The following is a 20,661-nucleotide window of genomic DNA, read 5'->3' as shown; positions in this document are numbered from 1 at the left end:
AAGCAGGCTCCAGACTCTGAGCTGTCAGCACAGAGCCCGATGGGGGCTCGAACTCATGAACCGCGAGATCATTAACTGAGCAAAAGTCAGACCCTTAACCGACTGAGCTACCCAGGCGCCCCTCATGAACAATATTCTTCGGGATCACCTCTCGGTCAATGTTTTATAATGCTATTTTTAAAAATCCCATTAGTGAAATATGAAATGTATTGTAGGTTGTGACCCAAATTTTCTTTTAAAATAGTATATAATAGAAAATAACAGAATACATTCCACATGTTATTTCACAGGACATTTCTTTACTGTTTTTGTGTATGTTTGTGGCGCGGGGTCATGGTGTGAAAAGTATTTCTTACTGTGGATGGTGGTAAAACAAAAAAGGCAAGTTTTAGAATGAAACTTCATTCATCTTTTTTTTGTTGTTGCTGTTGGGCATTTTAAAATAAATGTTGCATTGCTTACTTTCCCCTTGTAGCTTCTCAAAACAGTTAAGTTTCAGTAACATAATGGTTATATGTTGGGTCTATTTAATTTTCACCAAAATGTCTTAAACCTTAGAAAATTTTGGATTCAGGTCCCTGTGTTAACCCCAGTTTTTATTGTGTGCCCTCAAATTTCTCCTTCATGAGAAGTTGCCAGCCTCTCAGCTTGTTATTGACTTTTTAATGAGTGAGGTGCATTTCACTTTGAGCTCATCATCAATCCTGTTACACACTCCTAACCTGGCATCCACTGAAAGAAGAGCCAAAATGGGGCTTTCTGGGGGATCGCAAGTCCTTTCTCCTCATTCCTACATTTTCTACAAGAGATAGAATGTCTTTACTAGACAATGCCAAATTATTTTCCAAAGTTATAATGCAATTTTCACTCCTATCAACGGTATTTGGGATTTCCACTGTATACATTTTCAACAAAATGTGGTATTGTTACACTTTAAAAATTTTTGCCTATCAAGTAATGTAGAATGCTATCTCATTGTGCTTTTCCTCTATTATTTTTTGTCCATTTTCATAAGTGTCTTACTTTTAAGGCAAGGAATATAGGAATGTAAAAGGGGGTAATAGTTTGAAGTAGAGATCAAAGTGGATGGGACAATAAAATCTAATAAAATATAATTTCACAAGTTCAGCTACAAAGTTTTTTGATATTCTACACTTTTCCTTTAGAATATAGTATCTTACCTTTTTTTCCCCTTACCTTCTTTTCTTTAGGTGACTTTGTTCCTTTTCAAATCCATGAAGACCAAAAGAAAGATTAAAATTGGAAGCATATGAACCAGATGGTGATGCGAAGGACTGCCGAGCTTCAGTACTTGAGGCCACTTCCTTCTTCTCACTTAGCGGGTATTTTCCATGGCTGGTTTCCGCAGCAAGGATATGCTTGCAGCTCTGAGGTCCCAGAGTAGAACCCATCGACTCAGGGCAGGTGTTTGTAGTGATACCTTCTATGTTAATGTAGTTAATATCCAAATCGCCAACCTAGTAGTTGAAAGAAAAATATTTGCGGAGCAAAAGTAGGAAAGACTGGCGAAACAGAGAATAAAGTTTCCCCAATTTAACAACCTTCCACCTTATTCACCTTGTTTTGTTTGTTCTTGTTTTATGTAAGGAGAAATTCTTTCATGGTGTTTTTATTCACTTGGGTGCTATCCCATAATTCACAAAAGGAAGAAGACCACCTGAGTGCTTTATAAAGTTGTTCTTTACTACAAAACCCAAAATGGACTATGCTTTTAACATTTTATGAGCCACTGACTCAAAAAAAGGGATGTATTTTAAATACTTGAGCAAAAATTAAAGAGTAGGCAATGACATAATGGTTATATACTGTGTCTATTTTATTTTCACCAAAACGTCTTAAACCTTAGAAAATTTAGGATTTAGGTCCCTGGAATCTGGATAACCAAGGTAGTGGTGGTCACATAAATCCTAGTCTCAAAAAAACAAAACAAATTACAAACTAAAATAAGAATAAAACTACATAGGATGCAGGGACTTAACAAAAAGACATAAAATGCCCCAAACTTCAAATTATCAGTAAAAAATAACGCTAATGCCAAATTTCAGCAAACAACCTGCTAGACTCCTGCCATAAGCCTGTGCAGAAAATGAGAGCCGTCTGGAAAATTCTGCATGGCAGAGTAAACAGGGAGATAGTGGAGGGTCTAAGACTGACCTAAAACCATCACTGGAAAAACAAAGGGCAACCTACACATATGAAAAAAAAAAAAAAATCCTAGTTGATCAAAGCCCTTGTTCTAAGGAAGGGGCTTAAAAGCATCAGTGATCTGAGGTGGCAGTAATCAAAGGAGTTACTTCCAGGTGACAAAACAGTAATAAGAAAGAGGGTGAAACTGGTGACAGGGTAGTACAGGGGGAATGAAGTAAAAGGAGGAAAGGTGGAGTCCTAAATCTTCATCATCATAATAATTCACTACGGCAAAAACAATCATCAAGGAATGCTCAAACCAGCAGTTCAGAGTCTGTTAAGTAACAGGAGATGTACAGACTCAAAGTCTCTCCCTGCAAGACGCTTAATATTTTAAAAGGAGAGAGTAATTTTACTGAAAACAAACTTGGCAAATCAAAGATAACAACACCAGTAATGGGATAAATTAGCGTCATGTGCCTCCTGATACAATGCACTGAGAAGAACACAACATCCTTTCTTTAATATTCCTGCCAACCACACATAGCCTGAACCCAGTTGTGAGGAATTATCAGAGAAACCAAAAGTGAAGGACATTCCTGGTCTGTAGTCTTCAAAATTATCAACTTCATGGAAGACAAAGACTAAGGACAGGTTGCAAACTATAGGAGATTTAAAGAGAAAGGACAACTAAATGCGAGACATTTAACTGAATATTCTTTTGCTACAAAGAATTTATTGAGTCAATCTGTAAAAGTGAGTGAGGTCTGTAGACAGTTAATGCTATGTTAATGGTGATTTCCTGATTTCAGTAACTATAGGTGCTTGGTAAGAGGATAACCATGTTTTTTAGGAAATAGACTATGAAAGACTGAGGGGTAACAGGGCACCATATTTTCAACTTGCCTTAAATGGTTAATATTTATGTACTTATTTTCATCATTTGCATCTACAAACACATGCTCGGAGTATATTTACACTAAAATGTGGTAAAATATTAACATTTGGGGAATTTTGATAAAGAGTATACGTGTATTCTTTGTACTAAATTATGGTTTGAAATGATGTCCAAATAAAATGGATTTTTTTCAAAGTAGTTTATATGACAGAGTAATTTGCAAAATAGTTTCTACCATGTATATCTCCTCATCAGATAGGTTGATAACTTTGAGAATTCACTGGAAAAAGCATCACAAATAAGATTCTCATCACAATCTAGTTAGATTTCTGTGCCAGGCTGGGGCAGATGAAGGAAATTAAACAGGATTCTTCTCAGATACTGATAGCAATTATTTCAAATATGCAGAATTTGGACTTCTTATATTATCCTTGCTATTCAAATCGATGTAGGAAAAGTGAAAGAAACCATATAACTATGCCCCACTGACAGAGTGAACTTTGTGATTTGTATTCATACTTGTAGTTTTAGTTCTGTTTTCGTTGCACAAATCCAGCAATCCTCTGCCCCATTTCAGTTTATCGATTAGGCTATTTGAGTTCTCTTGAAATTCACACCTCACATTACTAAAGCAATACTTATGTCAAGATCTCCCCAAACAAAATTATGTCCTAACCTCATCTTTGGTTTTGGAAGTTTTGCATGCTTAATGCGAGAACACAAGTGTCCCCCACATAGTACTGAGTCATGTACAGTTTTAGCGACTTGAAGTAAAAGGAAATATTGCAGTATTCACTAAGGCTCAGAGCCAAAAGATAAGAACTCAAGTAGTATTTCATTTAAATGCTGAGAAAATACCACAACCATCAGAATCAGAATGTCGCTAGAGCACACCGAACCCAATTCCCCTGTGTCTTCAAAGAATGTCCCCAGAACTCCCTGTTTGTCCTAAACTCTGTTTCATCCTAGATTTCTGTAACTAGGGTTGACACTCAGCTGCTTTATGCCAAAAAAAAACTATACCAGCTATTTACAACTAATTTCCATTCTCATTTATTGGTTCCTCTGTCATTCTGAGTATCATCCCAATCTCTGCCATTTATGAGGTAACAATGATTTGATGTAACAATGATTTTAACACAAAAGGAAAAAAACCCAAAATACTTGACTCGGGGTGAAACTGAGACCTAGACAGAAAAGTATGTATCACAGAAAACATCTATAAGCAATATGCATACTAACAACAACAAAAAGGGGCTCAATAAGCATATATATGATGCACCTTTTCTGGACATTAGGTTTTGAAGTCTGTGGATAAGGCAAAAATTATATGCTGTCAAAATTACCCTTGAAAATGCCTAAAATTGTCCATAGTGTACAGAGTAATCTTCAGATCTAAAACTATGTATTAATTTTTATAAATATTAAAATCTGAGGATCATTCAAACCACATGCCTCTATGAGATCTAACTCACCAATCTCTGCCAGAGAATAGGTGGGGCATTCTAAAGGGTTCTAACTTCCCAGGAGTATGATACCATTCTCTTTTAATATTGAAGCTATATAACCTTAGCATATGTTAACAGGTGCGTTGTAAGGATTAAAGAAGTGATTTATATGGCAACATTGTATGGGGGCTAGCGTCAAGCTCTCGCTCATAACTGTTTGCTGGATTTGAATACAACTATTGTCGAATCAGGTTGTACACACACTGTTACTCTGAAAAGCTGTAAAGAAGATATTAGTTTCCCGGGGTGCCTGGGTAGCTGAGTTGGGTAAGCAGCTGACTTCAACCCAGGTCATGATCTCACAGTTTGTCAGTTTGAGCCCCACGTTGAACTCTGTGCCGACAGCTGGGAGTCTGGAGCCTGCTTCAGATTGTGTCAACCTCTTTTTCTCTGCCCCTCCCCTGCTCACACTGTCTCTGCCTCTCAAAAATAAATAAATGTTTAATATATATATTATGTATATATATGTACATATATATATACTTACGTATGTTTAATATATATATACATATACACATATATATACACACATATATACATATATATGTGTATGTATATATATATAAGCTTCCAACTGTCATTTCCTATTTTGGCTGTAAGACAAGAGCTCTCACACTCTTCTCATTTGACAGTGTCTCACGATCCCTCTCTATAGTGCTTCATGATGGGTTAATGCGTGCTGTGAATGGAAAGAACTTAAGTTAAATGCTCATATGAGGAGGCTCTACTGTAGCATCACCAGGGCCACCGTCAGGCTGAAATCTTGAGAGCTGCAAACCAAGGCTGAATATATTTCCCAGTTACTCAGCGTTTGGAAAGAGAGCAAGATCCCTCTTGTAACATCAGTCACACCTTACCTGATCTATCACCATACAGTTGGCATAAACTTCATTGCCACCATTCAGCACATCAGAGAGCTGGCCTGCAGCAGAGAATGCTGGGGAACGCTTGGATTTTTTGAAGGCATCAAAAGAGTGATCTAGCAGAAAAATGAAAATGGGACAGAAAAGAGTAGATGGAACTTATTTTACAGTCAAACTTTACCTTCTTAATCAAACCGTAAAACAACAACAAAAACAAGCGCAGATTGTGTTTTTTAAACACATTCATTCACATGTTAAGATCTACATGCATGTATTTTCTATTCTACATCCAAACCTTCCCAGTTATTTAAAGCCTACAGAACAGTACTAGATAAATATGGAGAAAACAGGCAGCAACCTCTTTGACCTCGGCTGCAGCAACTTCTTACTAGACAGGTCTCCGGAGACCAGGGGAATAAAAGCAAAAACGAACTATTGGGCGCTCATCAAGATAAAAAGCTTCTGCACAGCGAAGGAAACAATCAACAAAACTAAAAGCAACTGACAGAATGGGAGAAGATATTTGCAAATGACATATCGGAATTAGGGCTAGTATCCAAAATCCATAAAGAACCCACCAAACTCCACACCCGAAAAACAAATAATCCAGTGAAGAGATGGGCAGAAGACATGAATAGATAAATATGTGCCCGTTTCAAGAACGTTTTTCCAATCAAAAGAGATTTCTATAAAATCATTAGATTTTTGCTTTCAATTTTTTTTTATTTAAAAAAAAAAATTTTTTTTAACGTTTATTTATTTTTGAGACAGAGAGGGACAGAGCATGAACGGGGGAGGGTCAGAGAGAGGGAGACACAGAATCTGAAACAGGCTCCAGGCTCCGAGCTGTCAGCACAGAGCCCGACGCGGGGCTCGAACTCATGGACCGCGAGATCATGACCTGAGCCAAAGTTGGCCGCTTAACTGACTGAGCCACCCAGGCGCCCCGTGCTTTCAATTTCTAACAGATTAACATTCATCTCACTTTATAACTTGGAAGCATCAGTGCCTGAACTACAACCCCTGGATTCCGCTCCAGTGTCCAGGCTCCATACCCTTTACTAACAGACCTAAAATAGTACAACGTCCAGTAGTTCTGTACAGCCTGACTGTGCACACTCTTAAAGAGAATGTTGCTATTTTAATTACAGAATTGTTTTCACTTGCTTCTATGCTCGCAGCTTTGTTACAAATAGATGAGGTTGCTTAAAGTTGAATCCCAAAGAGTGCGGTGCAACCGTATTTGTAGGGAACCTAAGGTTGAAGGCAATAAAACACAGTGGAGCCAGAATGCTTCATTTCCTGTGACTGTGGTTAAATTACTTAATGTCCCAATACCTTAACAGTTTCTTCTTCTATAAAAGCAGATCTTCATCGTGCTTTCCCTGTCATAGGGTATGAGGGTTACAGGAGTTCAAACATGTAAGGCACTAAACACATGCCTAGCACTTAGCAAGAGGTCAATAAATATTAATTGTCACTGATACTATATTCCGTTATTAATAGCTACTTCAAGCATGTTCAATTTGAGATTATTGATACTAACCATAAGGTATAGTACTAATTATATTAATAATACTCTTAGTGCTATATTAATAATAGAACACCCATGTCTGTAAATGACTCTAATAGTGTGGATTCAAAGTTTTATTTATAGCAAATGCCATCTTCCCTGACACTCCAGCAAGTGTTCTAGAGTGGATACAAAATGAATAGTGTTGCCTTTTCACCAGAAATGGCAATGATCTCCCTGCCCGTCCTATCTGTATCATAACATATAACCCAGGTAAGCCCATGAGAGTGCATGAGAAAATGAAAAAAAAAAAATTATTAACTGTTGGGCTGATGTACTAGGATAAAAAATTGTTCTTTCTTAGAAACTGCTGGATGACATTATGCAAGTGACAAAAATACATCAATTGTATGAGCCAAATGGCATCAGCTTTAGATTCTATTTCTTAACCTACCTGTTCACCACAGAAGACCAAAATAAAATTTCATCAAGCCCCCTGAGTAAATATACAGTGTAAATGGGATGCATTTTCTTACATCCATAACGTCTTCTTTTATCAATTTACTTAAATAGCTAACACACACCCACAAATTCTTCACAAGCGTAATCTTCATGATTACCATACACTTTCATTGTAATTATACAAATTTTTTAAAAAAGCATGTTCCAAAGATTATAAATCAAGAACCTGACAAAACACTTTCGATGTGTTCTGAAGAAAATACTTGCTTATAGGTCATTTTACAGAATGTGTGAAAAACAATCATAAATAACTCAACACGCCCTCTAACTGCTCTAGAATGTTTTAAGTCCACACACTATAACGCACCTGGTATTTCTGCCACCACATTTGGGGGGCCGGTTATGCCCATTTTTTAGCCACTTCTATCACCGGCAAATTTAAGACTTCATCGGTAACTAGACTAAGAACAAGACATTCAACAAAACAATTGCAAACAATTGATGGATTCTATCTTAAAAACATAGAACCAAAAGCAACAGCACCACAAATTGTGTGGTACCAGTGAATGTACTGACCAGTCACCCAAAAGCCATGTTATGAACTACCAAGAGAAAGAGCTTTGTTGGCAAAACTCTGACCCTCACTTCAAAGATGAGCAGAACTAAGAACTACTTTTGTTATCCTTGCATTCACCTCCCCCCCCCCCCACAAACAAATCTACCTGGCCCTATGCAGCAGGTCAGAATGTGTAAGATCAAACCAAGCACTAAAATAAACTCCAAGATGGCCGAGTTCCTTTGGTTACTTTGACCAAACTGGGGTTTAATTTGTTTTCTTCATAATTTGACTAGTGTTTTAAAAAACGATGTCACTTGTTAACAAAGACAGGTGCATAATCTCTTATCTCCAATTCTGAAATCGAGAAAACTCTTAAAATCAAAACTTTTCTGTAGCAATTTGGCTCACAAACATATTTGGTGCAACATCTGACCTGAATCCACATGAGGCCATGCAGAGTTTTTATTTACCTTATCTGGTGTGAATACTCATGCATTCTGCTGCAGAAATATTACCACACTGGAGAATGGCATTGCCAGTCATATCATATATATAAGCATTATTCCAAAAAGATCTGAAAGTGCTAAATTCTAAAACCAATCTAGTCCCAGTAATTTCAAACAAGAAACGGGATCTGCTGTAAAAATTACAGCAGATATTATACCAGTATTTTCCAAGATTGTGTCATTCCTCTACCAAATTCACAATTTTGCCATAGCTACTTACTACCTGTTATTATATTCTCTAGTACTTGTTTTTATTTTTTTTATTTTTTTATTTTTTTTTATTTTTTTTTTTTAACGTTTATTTATTTTTGAGACAGAGAGAGACAGAGCATGAATGGGGGAGGGGCAGAGAGAGAGGGAGACACAGAATCGGAAGCAGGCTCCAGGCTCTGAGCCATCAGCCCAGAGCCCGACGCGGGGCTCGAACTCACAGACCGCGAGATCATGACCTGAGCTGAAGTCGGACGCTTAACGGACTGAGCCACCCAGGCGCCCCTCTAGTACTTGTTTTTAGATTGACTCACCTTTTTACTCTGAATACAATGAAGTTTGAAAGAAACACTTTATGCTCACTATAAACAGAAAGCTAGTATTCCCCACAAAAAGCCGAAGAGAATTATACACACTAAAACCATGTAACTACCTTCTGACTGAACACAGTTGCCCATCAACGCTGACGCCCTACAAGGGCCGCTCGCTCATTGTGATGAAGGGAAATTCGCGAGGACTGGAAAGGTGGTCAAGAAGCAGTGTGCAAAATGAACTTTCTCCTTGAATCAGCAGAGTGACCAAAAGAAAAATGCAAAGCAAATACCTGCCTTATTATGTGATTCAATGCCATCTCATGTTAGGTTGGGATCCAATCTCCAAGACCAAGAGTGCCCAGGAGAACTTACCCTACACTTTGGAAAAGCTGCCTAGACCAGCTCATCATCCTGTCACTCAGGTCATGACTCCACAGAGACAATCACTCTTTGTGGGGGTTGGGGGAGGGAACATAACTGTACAAAATCAGAAGACAGTAGTGACAATGGAAAATCTGTTTCCTCTCTAGATCTCTCATCCACAATCTGCCATGTAGGTCACTCAATAAAACAATTTAGAAGACTGACCCCTAAGACTTTTTCCACAAAGCATCCAGAGTCCCAACTTGCCAAAGACTACCAAAGGATAATTGGATGTAGAAATGAACACAGAAGAACAAACCAGAAGATGACACACTTACAAGATGTCCACTCCTTTATTAACTTCAACGCTAGTCACCATATCTAATGAGCTTCAAACCAGACTAAGATTTAGTAGAGAAAAAAAGAAAGTCTTCAAAAATACTTTCAAATAATCACCAGCTACATATAGCCAAGTGGCTAATTTCTTTTTGCCTCAGTCATTTAAAGAAAAAAAAAATTAAAAGAAAAAAGCTACAATAGCTTTTCTTATCTTTTCAAGATTTAAGATACATTTCATACCTTTCACTTTAGTAGCAAATTAAGAGAAAAACTGCTGCCCCAAAAAAGAACATCCTTCAGATCCTTTCTCAATTAGCATACAGAAATAATTTGCAATAAGAAAATCAGCTCTTTGTCTTAAATTAGGTTCTTTTTAAAACCGTTTTTCTTAGCAAAAAGTTAACTTTACAGTTCTGTTGATGACATTTATTTTTACTGGGTAGTAAACCCAATACTTCAAAGACTGTATACAAGGTAAGCAAAACTCGATGCCCACCCAAATGGCTGCAAATTTTAACCTGGCAAAGAACAACGTACTCCAGTTTATTAAGAGCAAAGGTATTGGGCTGCTTGAATTCAAAGCCCTACTTCACCATGTATTAGCTGTGTGACCCTGGGCGAGTTACTCAACCTCTCCACACCTCCATTTCCTGATCTGTAAAACAGGTATGATAACCTATCTCCTAGGATGATCATCAGGATGAAGTGATTTAATATTTTAACTGATTGGACACGATCTGACCACACAGTAAGCCCTATATAAATGCTCGCTACTACCATACAAGTAAATGAGGTTGTATGGTTTTGATACTTTACCATAGTTTTGCTTCATTAATAATATGATGTCTACCTTGGTTATAACTCTACATGTTTAAAACCAACCCTAGGAAATTGGAATTTTCAAAACATTCCATTTCCTACACGAAGAGCTTTTAAAACGTTGTAACTCTGGGGCGCCTGGGTGGCGCAGTCGGTTAAGCGTCCGACTTCAGCCAGGTCACGATCTCGCGGTCCGTGAGTTCGAGCCCCGCGTCGGGCTCTGGGCTGATGGCTCAGAGCCTGGAGCCTGTTTCCGATTCTGTGTCTCCCTCTCTCTCTGCCCCTCCCCCGTTCATGCTCTGTCTCTCTCTGTCCCAAAAATAAATAAACGTTGAAAAAAAAAAATTTAAAAAAAAAAAAATAAAATAAATAAAACGTTGTAACTCCCGTACTTCAGATTTAGCTCACGTTAAGAAATTTTGCCAAGTTCATCCTGAAAATGGCAACCAAAAAACAAAGTTAAACAACTGTCCATAAGATTTACCTCCAGCAACTCAAGCATGAAAGCTCACGAAAGAGGGGAGATTATAAAAGAACAAAGAATAAAGGCAGACAATCAGAGACAGTGTTTCCCAAGAACAAAGGAAGGATTTCAGAAACTATGATGTTCCAACATGATCAAGTGGCCTTGGGCCAGGTTCTCACTGCAGAGTGCCTAGAGAATAAACACCAACGCCAAGTGGGTTCCCAGCATTCTCGTCTCCCCTTATGCTCCCTGCTCTGTAATGTGATCTAGGCAACTCTACAAGGACTCCCCTGAAACAGAAGTTTGCATCAGCACTTCTTTGCTATACTAGACGCTCTGGTTTGGTAACACGAGAGACAAATGTGAATAAATGTATTTCACCCACAGGGAGGGGAGCTAGAAAGGGGGAAAGGGGGAAAAGCAGCTGCAAATAACCTCTCTTGTTTCTGATATTTACAACTACCTCCAAGTGGGCAGGGAATAGTTAATAGCACGGACCAGTGCAGGGCCTCTGCAACCTGAGTTCTAATGAAATCCAACCCTCCCTCCCTAAGCTAAGGGCCTTGCAGCTTAAGGAAAATGCGGCCCAGTTGCCTGGTTATGTAAGAGACCCACACCCAGACATGAACCAAGCCGGCTAAGGCAGCCTTTTGCAAATGTGCTGCTGACCGGGTTTGGCCCACTCTGGGGGCCCAGCTCTTGCCTGCCATGGTCAGCAGAGGGCCTCTCGGTCCCGGTATCTCTTTACATTGGCCGGGCAGGTTGGTTTCTTTCCCTCACCCATTCGTTTAACTGTGCTTTAAACCCAGCAGTTGATGCATAGAGAAGGATTTATTGAGAACAACTAACCACCATGAGATGGGTAAAGGATGTTTGAGAGTTCAGTTCCCAGCACCTCCACCCCACTGAGACTGTGCCCCAGAACTTAGTGGTCAGTTCTCCCTGCTCACCTTATGTGACCTAAGATAGCATTTGACACAGCTCATTGCTCTTTTCCCCCTGCCTCCAGGACAAACCTACCTTCTCTTTCTCTCTCTCTCTTTCTCTCTCTCTCTCTCTCTCTCTCTCTCTCTCACCTTTCCTTCTCAATCTCCCTCATCTTCTAAATTTTGGCAGGTTGCAGGGTCCTAGGATCAATCGTCACATTCCCTCTGCCTCTCTCTCCCTCTCCCACATCCCCTGGATCATCTAACAACATGGTCTCACAGATCACTGTACGATAATGACTCCTATAGTTTCATCTCCGACCCCAACCTCTCCCCTGAATCACAACCCTGTCCTTGACATCTCCACAGAGTTGTCCAACATCCGCGAGTGCAAAACAGAACTCCTGACTTTCTCCCTTCTCCACGTGCTCCTCACAGTGAAGGGCAACTCTGCCTTTCCTCAGAGTCACCTTGACTGTTCTCTTTCACAACCCAACAGACCCACAGTCCGGCCTTTTTTTTTCCTTCTACCTCCAGCCACTGCCCTGCCAAGGTGAGTCACCACCATCTCGTGCGCAGCCCATTGCAAGATCACTGTCCTCTTAACTGGCCCCCTCGCTTCCACTTTTCTGCCCTTGACAACCTGCCCTCTGCAACATACAAAGGCAATCTCTTTACAAAGAAAACCAAATCATGTCTTGACTCTGCAAAATTCTCCAGTAGCTACCCATCTCATTTTGAGTACAAGCCAAACTTTACTCCAACCTACCGTGCCTTACTTACTAAGATGGCTCTAGGACCCACTTTAACACGGGCAGGGCGTGTCTGAGGAAGGTATCTCCCCACACACGCAAGCAACTCGCAAACACCAATGGAGCGTTCTACAATCAAACTCAGTTCTGACACTCTCCACCCAGAGATAACATCGGAATCCACAGGTTAAAGGCTCAGTCCTAGGAGACTGCTCCCCACCCCCGGTTCAACCGGATGCAAGTCCAGCTTGTCACCTATACTTCCGACCAACTAGCTATAAACCAGAGGTTGCCGTGAGCCCCTCTCCTTAGGTGTGATTAATTTGCCTGAGAGGTTCAAAGACCTGAGAATAGCATTTTACTAATTCAACTTCTGGTTTATTAGAAGAGAATATAACTCAGGAACAGCTACGCGGAAGAGATGCATATGGGACCTTCCATGTTCTCTCAGTGCAATGCTATCTTGACACCTCTGTTTTCCATCCAGAAGCTCTCTGAATCCTGGCCTCTTTGTCTCATTACATAGACCTGATTGATTAAATCTTTGGCCATTGGTAGGATGCGTGGGTGGCTCAGTAAGTTAAAACTCTCACTTTGACTCAGGTCATGATCTCACGGTTCATGAGTTTGAGTCCCGAGTCAGGCTTTGCGCTGACAGCTGGGAGCCGGGAGCCTGGAGCCTGCTTTGGATTCTGTGTTCCCTCTCTCTCTTCTCCTCTACAGCTCTCTCTCTCTCTCTCTCTCTCTCTCTCTCTCTTGAACGTGCACATATCCTGTCTCTCAAAAATAAACAAACATTAAAAACATTTTTTTGGGGGGCGCCTGGGTGGCTTGGTCGGTTAAGCGTCCGACTTCGGCTCAGGTCATGATCTCACAGTCCGTGGGTTTGAGCCCCGCGTCGGGCTCTGTGCTGACAGCTCAGAGCCTGGAGCCTGTTTCAGATTCTGTCTCTCTCTGTGACCCTCCCCCGTTCATGCTCGTCTCTCTCTGTCTCAAAAATAAATAAACGTTAAAAAAAAAAAACAAAAAAACATTTTTTTTGGCCATTGGTGACTGAACTCAATCTTCAGCCCATTTCCCCTTCCCTGGAGGCAGGGGCGGGGCTGGGGGGCACTAAAAGTTCCTACCTTCTAATCACATGGCCCGTTCTCCTGGCAACTAGCCCCCAAATCTTAGGTCCAAAAGTCACATCTTTATCACGTTCACTACTTAGGACATTCTAAGAGTTTTAGGAACTCTTTGCCAGAAACAGGAGAAAGCCCAAATATGTACTTCCTACTACAAATCACAGTATCAGACTTATCCAATCTGCCCTTTCTCCATACTCACCCAACCTCTCTGAAGCCTACTGATCACTCTACTCCAGCTACACTGTCCTTGCTATTCCACGCCTCCGGCCATTTGCACTTGCTATACTCTCTACCAGGATTGTTCTTGCCCTAGATAACCAGATGCTTTGCTTCCTCACTTTCATCAGCTCTTTACTCAAATGTTATCTTATCAAACAGGCTCTCCCAGGCCATTAGGTATATAAAACAACACCTCCCCCAACCACCTGCTCTCTTTTCCCTTATACCATTAATCATCACCTAACACATTACGTATATATTATATATTGTGTTTCCTTCTACTAAAATGTAAACTCCCTCAGAACAGTGACATTGAATGCTTTCTCCACTATATCCCCAGGGCCTAGAACTATGTCAAGTACATAAGAGATACTTAATAAATATTATCTGAAGGCGTGAATACTCTTCATTAAGAAGAGAAACCTTGTACCAGGTACAACTAAGAGACTATTCCTTTCCCACCTGACAAATTTCCTCAGATTCTGGAAGTTTTCTTGCGAGCTGCTCAGCTGTTCTTGCTCTACACCTGGTTGTGAGGGGAGTATTGCTTTCTTATTTTTTCCATTCATTCCGTCATTCCCTTTTCCAACATTTACTGAGTCTACTGACTACCAGCCACCGTGCTACCTGTTGGGCCCAGCCCAGGTCCCTCAGCCTCCATCTCAGGCCCTTAAAAACATCTTTAAGTACAGTCGGGCACCTGGGTGGCGCAGTCGGTTAAGCGTCTGACTTCAGCCAGGTCACGATCTCGCGGTCCGTGAGTTCGAGCCCCGCGTCAGGCTCTGGGCTGATGGCTCGGAGCCTGGAGCCTGTTTCCGATTCTGTGTCTCCCTCTCTCTCTGCCCCTCCCCCGTTCATGCTCTGTCTCTCTCTGTCCCAAAAATAAATAAATGTTGAAAAAAAAAATTAAAAAAAAAAAAACACAACATCTTTAAGTACAGTCATTACAGACCACTTCCCCAGGAGGTCCCCTAACCAGGCTCTAAACAGCCACAAGCTGTTCTCCTTCTCTGAGCCCTTCCTGCCCGTTCCCTCTGTGTTTTGTCCTATCTGATGTACCACACTCTGGGGACAGAAGTTTTATTTCGTTCCTCCTGGTAGGACAAGCAACTTCCTGGTGGGGGTCTGAGCTAAAAACAGATTCTCCCATTGTGCCGAACCCTGCAGGTGGCAGGCGCTTCCTGTGCAACACCATCCGACATGCCCGCGGGCAGCGGCAGCCCAAGAATTCCTCTTTCTTCTCTTTATTTTAAAAACCCGGTGATCACTCTTTTATTAAAGCAACAATGGACGATCAGGCAGATTTGCAAGGTAAAGGTACTAGGAAGATCAGGGGAAAGAAAGCCAAAACATTAAAATGGAGAGAAGAAAAACACTAGGTACTCCAAGAATCAGCATCTATTAAACACCTGCTCTATAACAGGTAATTATACTAGGTAACACTGCTATTACAGCTCACACTGATACGATGCTTTCTCTAAACCAGGCACTGTATCATTTCCATTTAATGGCTCATTGGATCCTCAGAATGATCCTTTGAAACAGTACTATTTCTCATTTCCATTTTACAGAGTAAGAAACCGTGGTGCCATTTAAATAACTTCCCCAAACTAGTCAACGGCAGCTCCACACAGGCACTCTGCTAGCTGATTCAAAATACTTTATTTAATAACTGGGTTTACGGAGTATCCCACTTGAGCTAAATAAAATGGCATTTCAGCAATGTCTGGCATTTTCCCATTAGGAACTTTCATTAATGTGTTACAATATGACTTGTGCCTACGTGTGTTTGTTCACTTCCTGAGCCCATGCTTTCTGCCTCTGTAGATCTGCTGCCGGAATAAGACAGTCTGAGTCTCGCTGAGAAAACATTCATAGGACAGTAAGTCGAGGATTTCATTTTGTTCAGCCACACAACAACGTACAAGGTAACTGAGAGCAAGACTGGAAAGATACACGGAGATGTTAGCTGCTCTCTTCTGGGTAATGGAGTACAACAAAGTGGCTTTTAATTTCAACTCTTCACTTTCCAGATTTTCTCGAGTTCTAACAGTAACAGTTTTTACACGTAAAACAAAGGAAGAAATAGGCTGTGTCTTAAAAATGTGCCGATGTGAAAGAACGGCTGCAGAATCTCGGGCAAAATACCAGGTAATCGGTAAACCGACCGTATCAGATAATACCCATGTAAATGCATTAATTGAAGTGTTTTCTGCAGGAGTACATAGGACCGTTCTGGCCCATCTGCGAGCCCAACTCTCCCTAGCCACCTGAGATGTTATCGTGTTGGCTTTGTAGACAAGGAAGGTGAGGCCCAAAGAGAATGACTAACCCACTAAAGCTATGAAGTGACAGAACCAGAATGCAAATGGTGCCCAATGAGACAGCCTTTCTCACTGCAGCACACTAGCCCCTGACTCCCAACTTGAAAGAGAACTTTTGCCGAATTCTGAAATTTACAGTAGCCCTTTCTGTCACTGGTCTCCGGGTGTTCCACAAGGATGAAAAACACTCACCGTCCTACGTGAAAAGGAACATTTTCAGGGCTAGACTGCCATTTATCTCCTTGCTTATTCTTCCTCTAAGTTTCTCTTAGGATTTTCCTGATATTAGTCTTGGCCCGGAAAAATCTCTTGACCTCATCCTTCTGAGTTGGACTTGAGGTCACAGAAAAGAGCCATCCACATTCTAAAATTATCCCCAGCCCAGGAATTTCCTGTGGGTCATAATGTAAAATGAAGTTACTCGAAGATGTACATGTACACCACGGCATGCCTGGGAGAATGCAGGGAACCTCTATCTACCAAAACAGAGTGGTTCTAACGTTGATCCAAATGCCTACTTCATCCTCAGAACTTCCTCAGCCTCCTGGGATCCTGTGAAAGAAAAGGGAGCCCTGGGATAAGATCAGACCTCTCGACCTATTCTGTTAACAGTAAGAACTGAGGACAAAAGTCAAGGGATTCCAAAGGTGCTGAGGTGAAAGCGGTTTTTCCAGCCCTCTCCCTCAGAACAACAATTTAAAAGCCTTTCTAAATAACAAGTTACAACTTGGTACTCTAAAATCAGATCCTAAAAGAAGCCCTATTCTGCTGTTCTGAAAGACCTCATTATCAAAATTATCCAAGAAGAGAATAGGCCTTTTCCTGGTCATACACCAGAGGCACGGGGGGGGGGGGGGGGGGGGGGGGGGGGATGCAGAGAAGGCTGAAGAGAGCAAGAAAACATTGTTCTTAGAGAACAGTAACAATTTTCTCCCAAATCTTTCCAAGTTCTCATTCCTAATTATAGTAACACAAAGTAGCCTTTAAGAGCACCTATGTTTATGTGTGCAAAAGCAGTTTAACTGTGTAACTTTTTTCCACCCTTTCCACCCTGGCTTCTCCCAAGCTATCTGGGACATGTTCAGTCATGTATTGTGATTAGACTTAACCAGCAATTCCTTTCTTTTTTTAAAAATTTTTATTTTTTTTTAAGTCATCTCTACGCTCAACATGGGGCTCGAACTCGAGACCCTAAGATCAAGAGTTTCATGCGCCTCCGACTGAGCCAGCCAGGTGGCCCAGCAATTCCTTTCCTTCTTGATGTAGCTGGGGCCTAAATCAAGTTAGTCTACACAAAGGAGCACTAAGTAAACCGAAGGGGAAAAAAAGGAGCACATCATACAACCACCAGGACAGAAGTGAAAGACATCAAATAAACTGGCAGGACTTTGACAAGACCTTTCCTGTTAACTGTAGAGAAAAAATACAAACTAACTGATAAGGAAGATGCTCCTATATGTCATCATCACAAGAAACCCTATGAATAATTCATATCCTGGATTATCTTATAGAAAAAAAAACCAATGTCAAATAAAAATGATTATATCCACTTCAGAAGTCACACGGAGCTCCAATTCTCCAGCACCCATCTGTAGAGCTATGTGTTTTTGCCCCACTTAACATCCCCAAAAGTAACTAAGTTCCACTACCACAAAGGAACTATGTTAATGAAATGGAGAATTCTCCACTAAAACGTAAATCCTTTCACTTTTGGGGGGGATGAATGACATTAGTTTCAGGTGAATAACAAGGATTTGATATTTGTATATATTGCAAAATGCTCACAATAAGTCCAGTTAACATCCATCGTCATACACATATTTTTTCTTGTGATGAGAACTTTTAAAATCTACTCTCTTACCAGCTTCCAAATACCTCTCACTTATTTTTGTGTGCTCAACAACATGTCGATTGAATGAATGAATGAATCAATCAATCAATGATGAAAGCCAAGCACTGCTTGGCATTCCTCCTAACTGTTCTGGGTTTCTCCCAGATGGGAAACTCTACTTGATTTCTGAAAGGATTCAGAATCCTGAGCAACTCTGGAAACCTCTGGGTAAATTAGTACGAATGATAGCTGGATATAACATTTGTTAGAATTCATAACGGGGTTTTCATTGGCAGGGACAAAAGAGATCAAAGAAATGAGACATGTGGTTTCCTTGCCTGGGGGGAACTCACGTTGATGGGCTTTCGTACTTCCACATGGGGCTCTGAAGGAGACCACCTTGCAGACTGCCCCACACCATCACAAGGGAAACCACTGCCAAGAACACTTAGTGGGAGAGTGAGGTCAGGCAGCAGGGCCAGCTTTCCCGAGCTGCTCCCACTTGCCTAAGTGGGGGGAATGGGTCCCTAAGATCCTACAGGCCTGTGAGAGGAGTATTAATGGCTGAGTAGAGTACTTGTGGCTTGCCACGGACCCGCCACGGCACCAAGGAAAGGACCCTGGAGCAGATATCTCTAGAGAAACACCCAAGCCAGCAGCCTGGGACAGAGATCCCAAGTTTTATATAGTATAACAAGGGTGAGGCCAAGTCAGTGAAGGAGAAGTCACCAGGAGAAATCTAGACTAACACCAGGGAGAGGATACAGTTGCAGGACATTGGTCAAAGATGTCACGGCACCCCATAAAAAACATTCATGCCTTAGGGAAGAGCCCAGGCCAGCAGATCTGTAGCAGACACCAGGAGGACCCACGGGACATTCAAAAATTAGGCCTCTTCTAAATGCCCCCCTCCTCACCAGAAAAATCACATTCTATAGCAGCTTGGCCAGAAAGAGGAGGATCAGAAAGAAATTGGATCAACTGGATATTTTACTTGGAGAGACTGAACAGCGAAAATAATGGTTTCTATTCTTGCATCATACCAAGTTTTCTGTATTAGACTAAAATACATCCTTTCCCCTCCCCACCGTCTGGAGTATAGGACTTCATAACAATATCAGATCTATTACAGGCAAAATAAAGGAACCAAGACAAAATGAAAAAGTATCTGAGTATAGTGTGAGTAAATCTGTGCCAAAATATGCTTTAAATATTTACTGCCTGCTTTCTGTGATCCAAGCAGTAGAGTTGTGAAAACAGGTCACCCGGCTCTGTCCTCAAGGAATTCACTGTCTTAGCGCGAGACATTCAATACTAGCTGCCACGCACTAATGAAGGGGCTATTATAAAAACATGCAAAAGCCAAAGTGGCAAGGATAAGTTTACTGCAGCATCATTCGTAATAGCCAAATTGTGGAAGCAGCCCAGCTGTCCATCAATCAATGAACGGATAAAGAAGACGTGCTGTATATACATAATGGACTATCACTCAGCCATTAAAAAGAATGAAATCTTGTCATTTGGAACAACATGGATGGAGCAAGGGTTATAATCCTTAGCAAAGAAAGTCAGAGAAAGACAAATGCCATATGAGCTCGCTCATATGTGAAATTTGAGAAACAAAATAAATGAGTGAAGGAACAAAAACGACAGACAAATCAAGAAACAGACTCCACAGGGCACCTGGGTGGCACAATGGGTTAAGTGTCTGACTCTTGATTTCAGCCCAGGTCATGATCTCACGGTTCATGGAATCAAACCCCGCATCAGGCTCTGTGCTAAAAGTGAGGAGCCTGCTTAGAAATCTCTTACTCCCTCTCTCTGCCCCTCTGCCTGCCTCTCTCTCTCTCTCTCTCTCTCTCTCTCTCTCTCACACACACACACACACACACACTCACACTAAAAAAAAATACATTAAAAGAAAGAAAGAAAGAAAGAAAACAAGAAAGAAAGAAAGAAAGAAAGAAAGAAAGTTAGTTCTAACTACAGAGAACCAACCGATGGTTACCAGAGGGGAGGTGGATGGATGGATGGGGGAAATAGGAGATGGGAATTAAAAAGTACACTTATCATAATGAGAAAATAAATTCTAAAAATTTTTAAGAAGAATGATGAACTCAGGGAATTCAGAGGTCTTGCAGAAAACAAAACCTTCAAGCTGTGTCTTACAGAACAAGTTGAGAGATTACATACATAATCTCATAAAAATAAAAGAGGGAGAGAAAAGATTTACTGAAAGCATGTGAGGACATGTCACAGAACCAAGGGAATTTAACAACCAAGCCTTGAGAGGGAGGCACCTGGGCCACAACAGGACCTCAGAGAAGAGAGCAAGGGCCTGGAACCTAGCAGGACCTTATCACGCAACTGCTTCTCTCTTTACACTTAGTCTGCAGGGTTTCCTCCTACCACAGACTGCTTTCTCCCAGCAAATGGCCTCTACTCCCACCTTCCAGCGCTGCCTCTCATGAAAGGCGCTATGTCCCTCCTAACCCCAATCTGAAGAATCCC

At 41.1% G+C, this 20,661-nt stretch overlaps 1 protein-coding gene across 6 annotated transcripts in view; it reads right to left on the bottom strand.

The window, feature by feature from the left end:
* Positions 1–20,661, bottom strand: part of ARHGEF28 (Rho guanine nucleotide exchange factor 28) — a 318,682-nt gene that overhangs the window by 96,418 nt on the left and 201,603 nt on the right. For all 6 annotated transcript variants that reach the window (XM_047863854.1, XM_047863859.1, XM_047863847.1 and 3 more), the window contains 2 exons: positions 5,412–5,533; positions 1,198–1,478 (listed from right to left, as the gene is read on the bottom strand). In XM_047863854.1, coding sequence (XP_047719810.1) covers positions 1,198–1,478; positions 5,412–5,533 — 403 coding nt within the window. The remainder of the gene's footprint in view (positions 1–1,197; positions 1,479–5,411; positions 5,534–20,661) is intronic.

Source organism: Prionailurus viverrinus, chromosome A1 (assembly GCF_022837055.1).
Source record: "Prionailurus viverrinus isolate Anna chromosome A1, UM_Priviv_1.0, whole genome shotgun sequence".
Lineage (NCBI taxonomy): Eukaryota > Metazoa > Chordata > Mammalia > Carnivora > Felidae > Prionailurus > Prionailurus viverrinus.
Note: the sequence above shows the minus strand (reverse complement) of the source record. Positions and strands in the feature narration are given on the sequence as shown.